The sequence below is a fragment of the Camponotus floridanus genome, unplaced genomic scaffold, assembly GCF_003227725.1.
Source record: "Camponotus floridanus strain SB8 unplaced genomic scaffold, Cflo_v7.5 scaffold1, whole genome shotgun sequence".
NCBI classification, from domain to species: domain Eukaryota; kingdom Metazoa; phylum Arthropoda; class Insecta; order Hymenoptera; family Formicidae; genus Camponotus; species Camponotus floridanus.
The window spans coordinates 920,744-937,856 of record NW_020229214.1 but is presented as its reverse complement, the minus strand read 5'-3'; the positions used below and the strand labels follow the sequence as shown (position 1 = coordinate 937,856).

Sequence of the window (17,113 nt, the reverse complement as noted above, 5' to 3'; positions counted from 1 at the left end):
TTCGTAAACGTTAGGTATAAAATCACCCAACTTGTAAGACGAATATGAAACAAGTTCTATTTTAAAAATGGAAGCTCATCATTTACATAACTAGCAGCTCAATTTTGTCTGACTCCAAAAATGAGGTAAAATTTTTTTACTCGACTTATGTTTCTACCAACGTCGTTTAACTTTAATCTTAGCTTAACTCACTCTTCGTCTTCTTCTAACTGTTCCTTTAGAAAAAGACAAAGAACGAATTAAGCTAAGATTAAAGTTAAGCGACATTGATAGAAACGATCATTATTCTTCAATATCAGCTGTCCACGTTAACGAAATCCCGAGTTTCAATGTTATATGTACGTATTACAAATTAAATGCCTGTAGGATCATCGAAGAAATCAACTTTTCGATATAAATTTCGATATAAATCTTTTTCCAAATAAATATTTGTTTTCGTAGTAAATTTCTAGATAGTTACTCTAAATCTTATCGTTTTGAAAATTTATGTTTATTGTGTATTTGATGTAATAATATAGGACATTATTGAAAACTCTATAAAACAATTTATCTCAATAATTAAATCTAAAAAAATATAAAATATAAAGATATAAAATATTATATAAAATATATAAAGATATATTATATTATAAATATAGTTATAAAATATATATTCGAATTATTGAAGTATTTTCTGTGAAAATTGCATACTAAAATATCTGCACGCTTTATGCACATATTATCAATCATACTTTCAATAAATTAAAAAAATGATTGCACTTTTTCATTTTCATATATAAATCAATTGAAAGCTTTAAATTAAATATAAGTGATTATACTAGTTGAAGTAAAAATTGCTGAATAAATTCAGTTTAGTAATACTATTATCGAAAAGCATAATATTTATAAGTAATTTCGTTATTATTAAAACTTTAATACTTTACCTAAATTTAAATCATAATTATACGTCATATATAAACTCGGTAGTATTGAAGGATTTAACTAAACTTAATTCAAATATCTTAACTAATCAAACTGTATTATAGTTGAAGCATGAATCATATGAGCAATACTATCCGTACTCATGTTCTTAAAATTTAAATCCCGAGCCATCTCGTGCGACTAGCAAATCCATTTATATATTTCTCAGAAAATTACTCTATAATAATAACATTTCCCTTTCAAGAATCAGCTTGGTACAACGCCAAGATGTAATATTATATTCGACCCTTACATTGATATCACAACTTGAGATTAAGCCGCAAGCCGGTTAAGTGGAAATCCTTGCGGTATAATCAGGCAAGGACCGAGCGTGGAAACTTGGAGAATCTGGAATTTGGGATGTGTATATTACATATAGTGCCTCTCTTAGTGTTCATCTCCGGATTAACATCTGCAGAGCAGCGGACAAAAAGCGTGTTGGGAAACGTCAAGGATATTCGCTTATGACGGTCAAAAGCTCTCTCTCTCTCCCTCTTTCTCTCTCTCTCTCTCTCTCTCTTTCTCTCTACATATTCCACCTTTACGCTAATAACAATGTCCTCATGGGTTGCAACTGCCTGCTGCACATATGCAGCACTACCTATCTCAAATACGAGACAATGTAGAACGTTTGAGGTCGAGAGATATCTTCGTATATGTGCACGAGATATGTCAGTTTTGTCGAGTATCACATTTTTAAAAAATCAACGGAATTGCCTCGGACATTTTCGAGAGACCGAATGTTTAATCTATATTGAAAAACAAAAAAATAACAAACACGTTTTCTATAAAAATAAAAATTGTGCTGCGAGTGAGATCGAAATATATATATATTCAATTTAAATCGATTATATATTTCTCGCATAAAAAATAATGTTTTATGTGTCATTTGTTTTTTATCATTCCTATCTTGAGAAAAGAAGTATATTTTCTTTAAAAAAGTTTAAATCTTTCTACTCGCCAACGTAGAATTGTGTACAGGGTAGTGTTGCGCACAAAATTCTTGTAGACAGAGAAAGAACAAAAGGAGCAGGATATAGAGAAATGCGATCAGACCGCGGGGACAAACTTCGTTCTGAACTTTATCTTTGAGAATAGAATGGTGGAATTGAAACGTCGGATATATATATAATAGACTAAAATGAAAAAAAAATATTCGTTCTTATTCAAGTAAGATCAAACTCAGATTCGATATCCTCGAGAAAGAGACTCGAAATTTTCTATCCGTAGAAAAAAATAATTCACACTCGGCTCTCGCAAGAGAAAACGTTACGATTCGTCAATTGGGAGTGGGTGGGGGGGAGAGACAAATTTTTGTGATCGATATTATCATTTTTAGGATTCGTATGCGTCATGAATGAACATGAGAATCATTTCAGTCAAAGACATAATCGTCTTTACACATTCTCCGCTGGGAAACACGATGATCTCTAGCGAATAGCCTATTGAAATGGGTCATGGACAGAGAAAAAAAAGCATTGTTCTTTATTCTATTCTTCCAATCCCATCATCCTGTTCTAAATACGGAATTTTTTTCGACCGCCTTGTTAGGCTTATTATATCATACGAGCGCAATGATTTATAATATTATTCTCCTTTATTGTAAATCACTTTAACGGGCACTGAGAATTAGCAGAAACATTTTGTCACAATTTAATCCGAAACTCTCGGTCTAATTTAATTTTTCTATCTCATTCTCTCTCTCTTAAATTTCTTGATAAATTTTCAACATTTAATACATATACAGTTATTAAAATCATTAGAAAAATTGTTTGCAATGACTCGCATAATCATGGATAAGTTTCTATTATTATTAGCATAATTATCTATTCCAATTATCTTAAGTTCATTAGGTGTTTGTTAAAGAAATTATACATATATACACACATATATAAGGATTTTAAACTCGTATAATTTTTATTAACGTCATGCCGTTGCTAGATATCATCCGCTTTTCCCGAGATTTTTCAAGAAAATGACTTGCACGAATACATCCGGACTTTGCACGAATACATTCATTCTCGGAGGTGTAAAGGTGCAATCACTCGGCGTTTGAAGAGAGGTCGCTGTAATTTCGCGGGAGACATGATTCTGACATACCACCGGGATTTGATCCTACCACATACAGTGTGTCTCGTGTGGAATAGCCTGACTAGTGGATATTAGAAAATGGATTTCGCGACCGCTTTCATCGCCTCATTGTCTGACCTTTCTGATCTTTCGCACGAACTTCTATTTGTCGAAATTGCAGGAAGACACGCTGCACCTCCTTTTTCGTTCTTATAGTACTGACAGTCTTTGATCGCAATCAGTAATAGGAGTTTTACGATTTGATCAGCCTTTCTCTCTTCCTTAAAAAAAAAAAAAAAAAAAAAAAAAAAAAAAAAAAAAATCAAATGTATATATTAATGCTCTCGTCTACGGCAAAGCTTAAAAGCTTTCAGAGGTGCATCAGTCGTGTAAACATGATTTTACTATCTATGATATTGTCATCCTATTTCTTTTCTTTTTTTGCGTCCCGTCTTCGCGTCTTTCTCGTTCGAGAATACATTTTTGCAACGCGTCTTGTCTCTGACGAAAAAAAACTGACTGATGTTCTATTTGATTTATTATCTTTTTACAGTCTGTCCTTAGCAAGGAAAATTTGTCAGAAAATTCATTTAATATTCTTCGACACATCGCGCATAATATCTTTCTCTTAGCAATTTAGCACCTAATTTTATTTTCTAGCGAAAGTAATAACGTAATTTTGAAATTTACGACATTATATATCATTAATTGTGTATTATAATAATTATTTAAAACTTTTTACTTATATATATATGTGCGAAAATATCTTAAATAAGATATTTCTATGTTATGTATATTTTAAAAAATTTTTTTATGTATATTTTTATAAACTTTTATAAACTTTTTTTTTTTATGTACTTTAGTTTTCTTTTTCGATTACAATTTTCAATGTGAATTTTGTTTTAGGTACATGGCCATCGTAAATCCTTTGAGACCACGTATGGGAAAAAAGGCAACGTTGTGCGTTGCAATCGTTATTTGGATCGTCGGGGCAATACTTTCTTTACCAATGCTGGTTTTCTACACTACTTACACCCAGAACTTTATGAATGGCGAAGTCCGCGTCATCTGCTACAGCGATTGGCCAAACAGAGATGATAATGGACTTAGTTACGACGAATATTTGTAAGTCAAATATTTTAATAATACGTATATTTGTAAACTCTTTATATATTTTATAAATTATTTAATTGCTTTTACGAAACCTATTTCTATATAATTGATATAGATACAAAAATTCCTTCACGATATTTATTGAACGACTTGTTTCGTTGCAAATGTGTTGCAATTATCTATGTCATAAACATAAAATCATTTGACGTATTTTACAATTAATTGTGCAATTGCAGTTTATGTCTTTAAATATATAAGCTCTAAATGTCACGCGTATCGGATAATGAGTCCTTTATTTCGCGAGGAATTTCTGGATTATCGCGCTGAACAAAGTTAATTCTAGTTTGGATCCGTAATTTGCGCTGTTTAGACATATCGCGAATCAAAATACTTATGCTCCATTCATACGATTAAATCGACTTTGATCGGGTTGTAATTATAGATCAAGATCTGTTTGTACGTTTGCGTTCTATACGATTATACATTGAGATACGGTCGCGAAAATGTTTCGTCAAGATAACGCGCTCGTTCCGAGGCAAGTTTCCTGTTTCCTAATTGAAAGATTCGGACACGTTATAGTTCGGAACCCATCCGGCAATCGTGCTTAGCACGTCATGTATAAAATCACGCACGTGGCCAGCGAATCTATCCTCGATATAGATGCGAACGGCACTTAATTTTCTAAATAATTCGCGTCACTTAATCGAGGCTTTCGCGATTCTAGATATCCATCGTTCTAAATCTCGATCCGGTCTAAGAATTTCTGCGAGCCTGCAATTGCGAGGCTCACGCTCACTACTCGAAGCTCGTTCATTTCGCTCTTCACTCGATTATCTTTAATCTGTAACGGCACCTTTGTTTCATCGATTGGCCAACAAAAACGTCTATCCAAATTGACCCCTCGAAACTCATCAGAGATTGAGACTTTCTTTAGATTCATCCGAGCAGTTCCATCATTTCCATCAATGAAAGCTTGTCTCTTTTAAGCTACGTGCACATTGACAAAAGATAATCCATAAAATAGAATTTATATTAGTACATAGAATTATATAGTTTCGTCATAAACCACATTTCATAAACTATATATAGATATACAGTCTCTCTGAGAGACTTTACGCTCTGAAAAATCACGCGGGACGTAAAACTTTATTTCACGTTGTATGAGTCATCGTAGATAATCGTAAAAACTAATAGAAAAGAGTTTCATCATCGCTCGACGTGATCATACTTGTAGAAGCATTTATTATATTTGCCTATGCGTATGTTTTTCGCTTTTTACGATCATCTCAAATGGATCATCCAAAAATTCACGCACTCGTAAACAAACGGTTTTTACTGAAAAACAATTTCTTTTTACGTTAAACGCATATCATTATTCAATAAAACACAATTCATGGCTTATCTGTTTTCTTTCTGCACGTAATTTCAAGATGCGATTTTCATATTCGAGCCAATCTGCATGTATTATCGTATAACTGGCTTACTCTTGATATTCCCAAGATTTTTCGAATACATTTCCTTCTTTCAGGCAAACGTTCCCAGGCTCTAATCCTCGCATTAAGCGCAGCGGAAGAAAATTTGTATAAATGTCGGTGGGAGAAACGTCTTTCACATCAATCGTTCCTCGAATATTCTGGGATTTTTGCAATCGTTCACCGCCATTAAACACGCTTACGATCGCTTTTTTGCCAGTCTTCTACGGTTTAACAAAATACGCGTCGGCGTGTTCTAAATCAAGATTACGCGAGCGAAAGCCGACGAATTTGCGCGTTGGCGGTTTTTATTCGTTTCGAATCAACACCAACATTCGCAAGCGAGAAATCGTGTGGGAGAGGAAATTTCAGCTAATGCGAGTCGCTCGCGACACCTCGTAATCTGATTTCACCGCGGGCATGATAATCCATTAATGAATTCATTATCATTTGTTAATAATTCTAACGCTGAGTACGTTTTAACCTATTCGTTCAGGCAGGCTAAATGTCCGCGATTGAATAATAACTATCGCTTTTATAGCGCGGCTTAATTAGTACAATTAATGCATGTGTAGATAGAAGTAGATTAGTTTTAATTAGGGGGAACATAGCGATCTTATTAATGGAATTATCGTTATATTTTCTCACGTTCAAAATACGAAAATTTTCAATAATAATTTAGTCAACGTGCTTCTTATGTTAACTTCTTTCTCACAATATGTGAGTTAAAATTACAAAATATGAATATATTTACAATTTAAAAATATGAATATATTTACTATTAAAAAATATGAATATATTTACTATTGAAAAATATGAATATATTTCTTACTTTTAAAATATTTGCTCATATAAAATGTTCGAATTTCTTGAATCTTTAAAATTTATCGCGCGCTCTTATCTCGCAAATTTTATCTACAAGTAATTGTTTTTTACAAACATTTTATATTATTCATTTAAATGCATGTCATAAATTTCGATAGCAATGCTGCAGATCGATACTCGTATCTCGTTAAAGATTAACAGCAATTATACGATGACTGTTAGTCTCGTGTAAATGATTGCACGCCTCGAAAACACGCTGCGATCTCAATTTAATCATCCGACCAATTGTAACTTAATAATACCATTGATATGCTTTAGTCGGCAAACAACAATCTGGGATGTACGCACACCGTTTATTGCTTCATTAGATCTAATAATATGTACACTCGCCATATCCCTCACCATAATATCTGTCACGTCACGCGATGATCGATAATCGGCTGATGAATTATTTTCATCGAAATCGACGCCTCCGAAAACGCGATTATGTGCGCTATAGGGATGATGCTTTTAAACGAAGGCATGATACCGCAATATTTTCATTCCCTTTGAGCATCGCGTGTCACGACCTCTTTCCGTTTAACGTAAATTTATTATGTCGAAAGTGTGCCACATTCGAAATAAAACACATGATTCAGCGTAAATATCGACACAGATAAAATTAGACTGTGAGCCATAAATTACACTGTTCAATATGATTAATGTTAAATATCTAATGACGTAAATCTAAAATTGAATTCCTTTAACGATAACTTCATTGCAATCTATTATTTTTACAACATTTTTAATCTCTGATTCAAGACTTCCGTAGTGCAATTAAACGTTAAATTACATTTTTCTGCTAAGGAAGAGTGAAATTAATTGAAAAACAGAATCTTTTCTACTTGTGTTTAAGCTCTTGGAGTTTTCAAGACTTACTTTAATTCTTGACGTTAAATTATATACATATATAAAATAATACGATTTTCTCAGCTTTCTAACTAAGGAACAGTCGACTCTAATTTTTTTCAAAAAGAGTGATTAGGAAGAACAACGCATTTCTCGGGACGTAAAAAATGGAAATTTGACTATTATGTCGAAAATAAATTTTACTTTTTAATCGATTTTTCAGATACAACGTTATTTTTATGATACTGACGTACTTTTTACCAATCGGATCCATGACATTCACCTATGCCAGAGTTGGTCTGGAATTGTGGGGCTCGCAGAGCATCGGCGAAGCCACAGCCAGACAGCTCGAGAACATTCGAAGCAAACGAAGGGTATGTATGGCGTGTATAAATAAAATAAATAAAATCCAGTACAATCAAGTGCTGAAATTGCTTTTGTTTCATCGAAAGAAACGTTTGATCGAAAGGTGATTTGCAGCAGTAAAAAAGTTTCCTCTCTTCTGTTCGATTTTTTTCACAAGAACGAGATATTCTATTAAAGGAAAAGTAAATTGTTCTCGATATTAATATTCATGAACGAAGGAGAAATAGATTGATAAGCTTCGTAAATTCGCGACAAAGTTTGTTATATGATACTTGAGTAATTAAGTAAAGTAAGCAATTAAAGTCAATGTCATACACACACACACACAAACACATACATACACATCTGTTACTTTTTTCTCCTTAACTTTCGAATAAATAAATCAAGAATACCTATAAATAAATAAGTTCATATATAACGCGAATGTTACTGTATTTTAACGATTCGCATTATTATTACAGCAGTGTTGTATCGTTGATTATCTTTATAATGATGTAAGAATACATATACGGTGAAAATAGTACTACGCATTATATCCGCAATGAACGAAGAGATACGACAGTAATCATATGACACATTTTACTCACAATCGTTCCGCTCCATTATCGTCAAAAAATATTTGATCGAAATCTTCGCTTTTTTATTTCCTTTGAAGGTATCAATGATCATTAAGTTGCGTTTATCTCTAACATTAACTTTTGGAAAACATTCCTGCTCGGATTAAGTTCCGAAAATTGTGACACTCCTATCAATATTTCAATAATGTAAAAATCGATTGTAAAACACGTGCGATGCCATGGATAATCACGTAATAAATATCAGATTCGGAAGTATATGCAGGGTGACATTAAGATTCGTATGAAACGATAACATTCCATAGCCTGATGTTATTGGCTTTATCCTCGTAAACTCGGCTTATCGATGCTGTTTTATTAGCTGTGGCGAAGGGTAGAAGGAAAAGAGAGTGAAAGAGAGAGAGAGGGTTGTACGATTTTCTTCCCTTATGAATAACATCAGCGATTCTGCAATAATATTCGTACAGCAGCGCGTTACACGTCGAAATTTGTCCCTGTCCTTTCTTATCTCTTAACGGACTCTATGATAATTTTTACTATTTGTATGATAGATAGATGGATTATACACACGGCTTTTTCGTCGAGATTGTACAGCTAAAAAACAGGTACTATCTATAGCGCAGATACAAAAATTATACACAGCAAAAGATACAGCAGGATGTTGCAAGTTATCCGAATCTACTGCGCAATTTTTTATATAGATTAGAGGCACTGTGAGAGACAAGTTTCATTTCAGAAACAATAATTAATACATATACAGGGTAATCTGTTGCCAAAAAAAAGCTTTTGTAGCTTACCTCGAGAAGGCTTTTCAAAATACTATAATAAAGTATTTTTTCATTGAGTACTTTTCGAATTATGAAATAATTTCTTAATTTTACATAAATCATAAAATATCTAGTAAAACATTCATTTTTCGATTATCTTACCTTAATACTTTTATGTACAAAATAATAAGAATATAGAAAAAATATGTAATTTGCAATTAACAATTACATTTTTTTTTTTGAAACAATTGTGTGTTTTCTTTACACCAATTGATTCCTCTCATTATTTTGTACATAAAAGTACTAAGCTAAGATAATCGAAAAATGAATATTTTATTAGATATTTTATGGTTTATGTAAAAATTAAGAAATCATTTCAAGCCTCGAAACTAAAAAAAAACTCGATGAAAAAATACTTTATTATAGTGTTTTGGAAGCTCTCGAGGTAAGCTACAAGAGGATTTTTTTGGCAACAGATTTCCCTGTATACTTCATTTATATATTTTCCGCGAACACATCTGTCAACATCTAAAAAGATTAGCTATATGGAGTTTAATATTGGCGATTATTTCATTTTCACATTTTGCTGCACGAGGCGAAATACCAAATGCCATTATGATGTAATGATGATTTTGCCACAACTAAGACGCCTTTCTAATTGAGTGCAATCTGCAATGTCCGAGCTTAATTATGGATCGAAGATCACACGTATATACGCGAGAGGGAACTGTGTGCAACTAGAACATCACAGAGACACAGGATTTGAATCTAAAGCCGTAACTTGTAATTAGACTGGCCAGCCTGCACCTTTGCTCGGTCACATCGCGAGCCTCTACTTCCGACGCTTTGACTTTAACTCTCGTCTACTCTCGGTCAATAAAGCTCGCAGGAGGAAGTTTCATCTATTCTCCACAGGCAATAATACGACTGGAACGCTTAGCTAATTCTGGTCGCGGGAAGAAAGAGAGAAAGGAAGGAAAGAGTAGTGCTCCCTCAAGATACAATCCTTTTGTTCTTCGAGAGAAAGATTCGTGTGATTCAACTCCCTCTCGCGAGATAAGCGACGAATATCGATCGTCTCGACAAATGTTCATTGTGTGACTTGTGTCTCGCGCCTACGATGGAAAAAGAATTACGAAGACACACATTTCGTACCTCCGTTTCTTGCCTTTATTTCACGAACGCAACAGCTGTGCGCCCTTTTAGATCAAAAAACATTTTACTCATGATAAATTGTAGTATAATAAATATATCATATCAAAAATTCGTTAACATTTGTGAGAGTACAATAATATGAGATATGAATACAATTATAATGCTAAAGTGCTATCTCTAATTGAATAGAGCGCTCGTGCGGGTGAGAAAATAAATAAAACGTAATTATTGGATATAAAAGTGATCGTCGTGTAATGGACGTATAATGAATTCGTCACAAGGAGCATAAATCAATATAAGAACAGTTGCATATGTTCTCAAATTCAAAAAGCTACAACCGTGTACAAGCTACAATTCGATGTTAACGCGTCATCGTTTTTATATAGAGAATACACTGTACGCATTTCTGTGAGAAATTTTAGAAATTTTCGTCGTAAAAAATGCCATACAATTTTTTTTATGAATATCTTTATTTTAAGAATATCTTTGTTCTAATTTGTAAAATCGTCAAATTAAAATTGGACTAGCTACCACGTTAAAAATCACGTTAGTTGACAATTTTGTCGCTTTCTTTTCACATTCTTAAAAAAAGGAAGGAATTTAAAAGAATATTTAAAAGAAATTATACGTTAGCACTCTGCATGTGCAACGAAATCCATTGCAAATGTAATCGATAATTAATCATCGTTACGACCTTGTTTTCTCTCAATAATAATATGCGCAAAGACGTCGATAATGATAATAAAAATAGCTACGTGTGCAAAACTTGATGAAGTGGAAAATGAATCAGCTATGACTCAGCCATATACATTTAAATTTCAGTTACTTAATCTTTCGTTATTTGATTTTTAATTATTTTTAATTTCCATTTCACGCGCAGAATTCTAAATTTTTTTATGCTCGCACATGTAAAATTGCACAAATAATAATGTGACCTATATTTATATTTTTCATAAAATTATACATTTAGAAAAAAATTGCAAAACTCAATTCGCGAAGAATGAAGATTAAATGTGGACGTTTATATCGTTTTATATTTTCAGACATATCTCTCTGATGAATATCATGTCATATAATAAAATATGCAGAAACTTTGGCTTGTATTTCGAATATGTAATTCATAAATCCATTATTATTGTACGTTTTCCGAGGGAAAAACTCTTCATTTCTGAGAATGCGCGGAAGAGAAGGGAGAATATATAACAATAAGCTGCGCGCGCGCGAGTTCAAGGAGAATCTAGTTTAAGCTACTCTCCTTGGCATGTTCAAGCGCGGTGGGAACCCCATTGGATTTCGATTAGACGACAAAAGGCGTCTGCTCTGCCATATTCGGAATCGCTGTTCCATTCCGTCACATATCGTATCGCAATGTTCCGACCGCCGATATACAGGCGTGCGGGTTTCACGTCCGTCACAGAGCTGGCCCGTGTATTACAAGTGGCACCCCGAGTCCTTATATAGACATACCGTATGATATGTGTGGACACAAACGGCCGGTATCTACTAGAGTAGAGTATCACAATAGCTGCGATATAATTATCATTTAAGACACAAATGTAATTTTTACACTTGTTATCTACATATATTTCCATCCTGAAAAAAATGCAATCTTCTCATATCTCTTTAATACTTAATTATATCTCAAATTTTCTCTCGAGATATAATTTGAAAACGGAAAGTGCTTCTTTCGGCGAAATTCGGTTTAGTCAAATGATATAAGCCGCCCCTTTCGTTAAATTTACATACGAATGTAGCAAAGCTAAAGCTTTTCATTATTGTATACTTTATATCTCCCTTCTCAATTCTTAAGTAATTGTCGGAAACGATGTTTTTAAAAAATTTAAAAGCTCTCACTCAATCATATGATATGATATTTGAAATGCATACGAAATATGTGTGGTTTTTAGAAAAGATGCACGCGAAACGTAAATCGAAAAAGGAAAAGTGCTTGAGCTCCTTGGAGTGTCGTTCTTAAATTTGAATTGCGAATATGTCTGAATGCACTTAAGTATGTACATTTGCAATGCTCCCATTAGCCTTTAAAATGTTATACATCAAATATCTTTTATGACACATATCTCTATAAAAATTATTGATTTCATGTCTCGTAAGTTCGTTAAATGAGGAAAAGGATAAGAATTAGATTTCTTTAAGTGCATGACTTTTAGACAATTTTTAGTGAGAAAATAATTCCCGAAATATTTCAACACTTTAACTAAAAATAAACATTAATTTCTTTTATAGTCAATTCGACAGTTACACTTTTTTACATAGTTATGTGTCACAAAGAAATGAATAGATATCCGAGATCATATCGGACATGCACTCAATTCACGTCAGGAAAATGCAAGGAATAAAAATGACTTGTAGGGTTTAAATTACGAACCCATGAGAATAATGGAGAAACTAATAGCGAGGTTAGCCTCTGACATTGTGTAGGAGAAAGGATAGATGTTAGTTAATATGACTAGTCGTGTTGAGACACACTGCTTCCCTTGACTTTAATTAGACTTACCCAACATCCGTTCTTCTTCCGGATAAGACACAGCGAATGAATATGCCTCGTGAGCTGAATTGTATGTCGGTCTTCCTCTTATTTTGAAAATCCTAATCAATGATTCGAAGATCAATTCTTTTCGCTTTCAACTGCCGGAAGAACTGCTCGGCACTGATAGAAATCCGCTAATTTTTCTCGCCATTCAGATCGCTTGGATTGTGGCGTTTTCTTTCTGAAAATAAACGCAATTATATGAGGACGATTAATCACTATATAATTCCGAACTGACTTTTCCGCGAATTCAAATTAAATTTCAAGGTGAAAAATTTCAGAATATTTTACATTATGCAGATATAATGCAAAATTATATGCTCTTTATTTATTTTTTCTCCCACGTACTTAACCATTAGTCATACTTGAAGAAAATATGAGTAAAATTATTAAAGAAAAAAACAAAGAAAAGAAAGAGGGAAGATAAATTATATAAGATAGTTTTTAAGCGCTATTCAAAATTCATTGTTTGCCGCGAACAAAATGTTAGCGCGATTACCGTGAATTTTTCTAGCGAGAAAGAAAAATGCAGATTCTTACTCGACGTCGTAGAAAATGTGGGATAGAAGCAACAAAAATGCTGAGTGTATCGCAAAGTCTCGCAGACACTTGTCGAAGGTCGACATAAATATTCGGACGGAATATCACAGTCCATTGCGCTTTAACAATTTTTCGAAAGTATTTGTAGCGCGATATTACAAAGTCATCTCTTCCATCGCAAATTGATGATGCGTATATATTGATTTTATTGTAGATTATAATACAATAAATCGTAATGCCTGTATCTGACTTGTTAGATATATACACACATGAGAAAAAAACTAAATCTATTTTTCAATTATCTAAGATAATGAAGTACAGGTTGTAACTATCCTAAGAAATCCAATTTAAGTTATTTCTCAAGTAGCTGTCTCCTGCAAGTTGTCTTCGTCTGATTACAAGAACTCTGCGCGAAATGGAATAGGTCGTTAATTTCAAAAGAAAAGAGAAAATCTCTCACCGAATAGACAAGAACGCAATATATAGTGCGGAAGAAAAAGATAAGAAAAAACATCGTAATAATAAAAGCGAAGACAGATTTCAAATATCTATTATCATAAATTTAATCATCTATGCAACTCTTCGTGCAAAAAGTTCATATTGAAAGATATTTATTATAATGTACATTTACGGATCAAAGCTACCAGGATCGAAACAAAGAGAACAATTTACCGAAGTACAATCGATAATTTTATTCTCGTGCTGCATTAATAATTAACGCGAAGCTTGTTAATTACCTCACTTTGCTAGGCGGAAAATTAGAAATGCTTGAATTGTCAATAACACTGCCATTTTCAACAGGCGGAACACCATTCTATACAACGATTTACAAAATGTCAAAGGAAAAGACTAGAAAAGAGAGAGCAGGAAATTCTATAAAAGATAGTGAATACAATTACCGTTTGTCGTATTGTCGCTTTGTAAATCTTGCATGTCATTTTTAACCATAATTAATCCATCTTGCGAATTCGCCTGTTATTTCTCGATATATTTCTCGATTTATTGTATATAGAATATTTAAAAGTTAAATATTTGCAGAAAGTTTCTGTTCGGAATGGAGTGTAACGCGAATGAAATCTAACAGGTGTTTTCATTAAAATAACTGGAAATTTAACAACATAGAATTATACATTTCATACATATCTCTATTATGCTTTATAAAATAATCGAGATCATTTATAAATTCATAAATTGTTTAACACACACACACACACCACACACACACACACACACCACACACACACACACACAGGAAATATATATATTATAATCTCTTCAATCAGATATGTAAAGCTTGCGATTATTTTGCTTTGTCTCTCTCGTCATATCATTCCAATAAAACAATTTAAATAATATATAATTATAATTTATAATAATAAACATAATAATAAGTTATATCAGAGACATATATATCTCTGATTATTTGTGACTGATTGTAAAATTTATTACAAAATTATGATATGATTAGTAAGAAATTCATCACATATTATTTACTTAATTTATTTCTGTAGATCTCTTAATTATTAAATATATGCAATATAAATTTTTTTATATACCACCGGTATATAAAACTTTGTTTTCTTACATTGACATCTCCATGGAAAATTGGAAAAACTTCATAGAGAATTAATCACAGATAAATCACCAATTTCTTATAATAATTTTTCTGATAGAAAATTATTTTTATATTTCAGGTCGTAAAAATGATGATAGTCGTAGTAGTAATATTCGCAGTATGTTGGCTTCCGTTTCATGTGTACTTCATAGTGACGTCCTATCTGCCAGAGATTACAAATGAACCATATATCCAGGAGGTTTTTCTGGGCATTTATTGGTTGGCAATGTCCAATAGCATGTACAATCCGATAATTTATTGTTGGATGAATACCAGGTAAGAGATATTTATGCTTTTCTACTCGATTACAAAAGTGCATCATCTTCTTGTTTCTCTCAACGATGTACATATATTTGTCTTTTATCAAATTCATGTACATTTCATAAAACATGTATCGTAATTTTAGTTTACGAAAATTAAATTTTCGTAATGCCGGTTATAACTCAAGATTTATTTTCCAGAAGTCTATCTTCTACTTCGTAAGATAAGCGAACGTAGACATAGTATCGACAAATCCTCTCATTTATTAACAGAGTTCGTAAAAGTTTCCTTCTCGCCATTTCAGATACCGCGCTTCACTTCGTAAGTTTGCCTTTATTGCGATATCGAGCCCCAACTCAAATTATTCTATGTTAATTAGCGCGATTTACACACACAAATTATAATTATAAGATTTCGATTTACAAAATATCGTTTTTAAATCGTTATAAAATTATATGTACATAATTAAATAATCCTCGCTCTTTGAAAGACTTTAAATTCCTTTATTAGATTATTATCACTTATATATATATATATATATATATATATATATATATATATATCGCGTTTATTAAAACTATTTATTTTCAATTCATTTTCAGATTCCATTCAGACTACATTCAAATTATGTACTATCTTTCAAACCACCGAGATAAAAATCTCATTAAGCTCGTATATTTGTAAAACTATAGAGATCTGTAGAAATAAATTAATCATTCATCGCGATCTTTGAATTTAGCTTCATTTTAAAGTTGTTAATTAAGAAAATCCGAGTGGCAATTCATTTCGCTGCCGCAGCCTCATCGAGAATGTTTGACGAACTGTCGGAAGTTAATCCAACGTAGCGTAGAAGATAAACTCATCTGGCTTTAGAGATACTTCTAGAAAGTAGATGGGAGACCGAAGTTATTAGGGAACATAGAAAATAACGCAGTGCGCTGCCATTAACGCCATTTACACAAACGCGACCCACTTTGAATACCGAGTATTTCCTTTCTTCTGGTTAATTGAAACGCGCGGTCAACTAGACCGAGATTCCGATAGAAAATATAAGCGATGTCCTCGCGGACGAGATGGATGGACTAGCACCGCAGAAATGTTGTTTCATATGCATGCATATATGTATACACTGTATATACTTTCATATGTATACATATATACGTTCACATGTATATATATATATATATATTTTATATATTATATATATATATATACTGATCGACACGTATATATCTGTGTATTCGTGTATACTCGTGTATACATCGTTAACCAAGGCAAAAGCCGCGAATTTTCAGCGAGAAATCGAAATAATTTCGCTTCGCCCGCAAATGAAAATATGAATAGAATGATGATCGACAATCGTAGCTCTGATCTCAAACATTTCGAACTTCTTTTACACGTCACACAGAGCGTATAATATTTTGTTTCCTTATATTAATATCGATATATTATAAAAATTTACAGTTCTGTAAAAGAATGTAATATGTCAAAAATAATAAAATACAAAATATATCTCACTGCGCGAGATACAAATAGGATTTCAATTTTCTAATGTGCTATCGACAAAATGTGTTTCGATCTGAATCATAAATATTCATATAGGAAGTAATATATGTATGTATTGTGACTCTTCGTTCAGACCACGATCTCAAAATGACAGTGAACAATAATAATAATATTGACGCGATATATGTTCTTTACGTAATAATTGGATTACAGAACCTGCTCTGTATTATTGAAGCGGGATATTTCCTCGGGGAAAATAAAATATCAGGCAATTTTTGTAACATGCATTTCTTAGAAGATTTCTTCTTTTGTGAGCGTGTTTTGTAACGTGTGAAAAGAAGACGGATCATGTAAGAAAACTTTGCGATCTACTGTTATAAAATTTTCCTTGAAAAAAATGATAATTTTTAGAATGCATTTCTTAACACTTTTTGATCATTTTTCTTTATTGT

General features: G+C 32.5%; 1 protein-coding gene across 4 annotated transcripts in view; it reads left to right on the top strand.

Annotated features, from left to right (window-relative positions):
- Positions 1-17,113, top strand: part of LOC105250392 (tachykinin-like peptides receptor 99D) — a 78,714-nt gene that overhangs the window by 58,303 nt on the left and 3,298 nt on the right. For all 4 annotated transcript variants that reach the window (XM_011256449.3, XM_025410087.1, XM_025410151.1 and 1 more), the window contains 3 exons: positions 3,937-4,155; positions 7,552-7,702; positions 14,974-15,170. In XM_011256449.3, the coding sequence (XP_011254751.1) occupies positions 3,937-4,155; positions 7,552-7,702; positions 14,974-15,170 (567 nt within the window). The remainder of the gene's footprint in view (positions 1-3,936; positions 4,156-7,551; positions 7,703-14,973; positions 15,171-17,113) is intronic.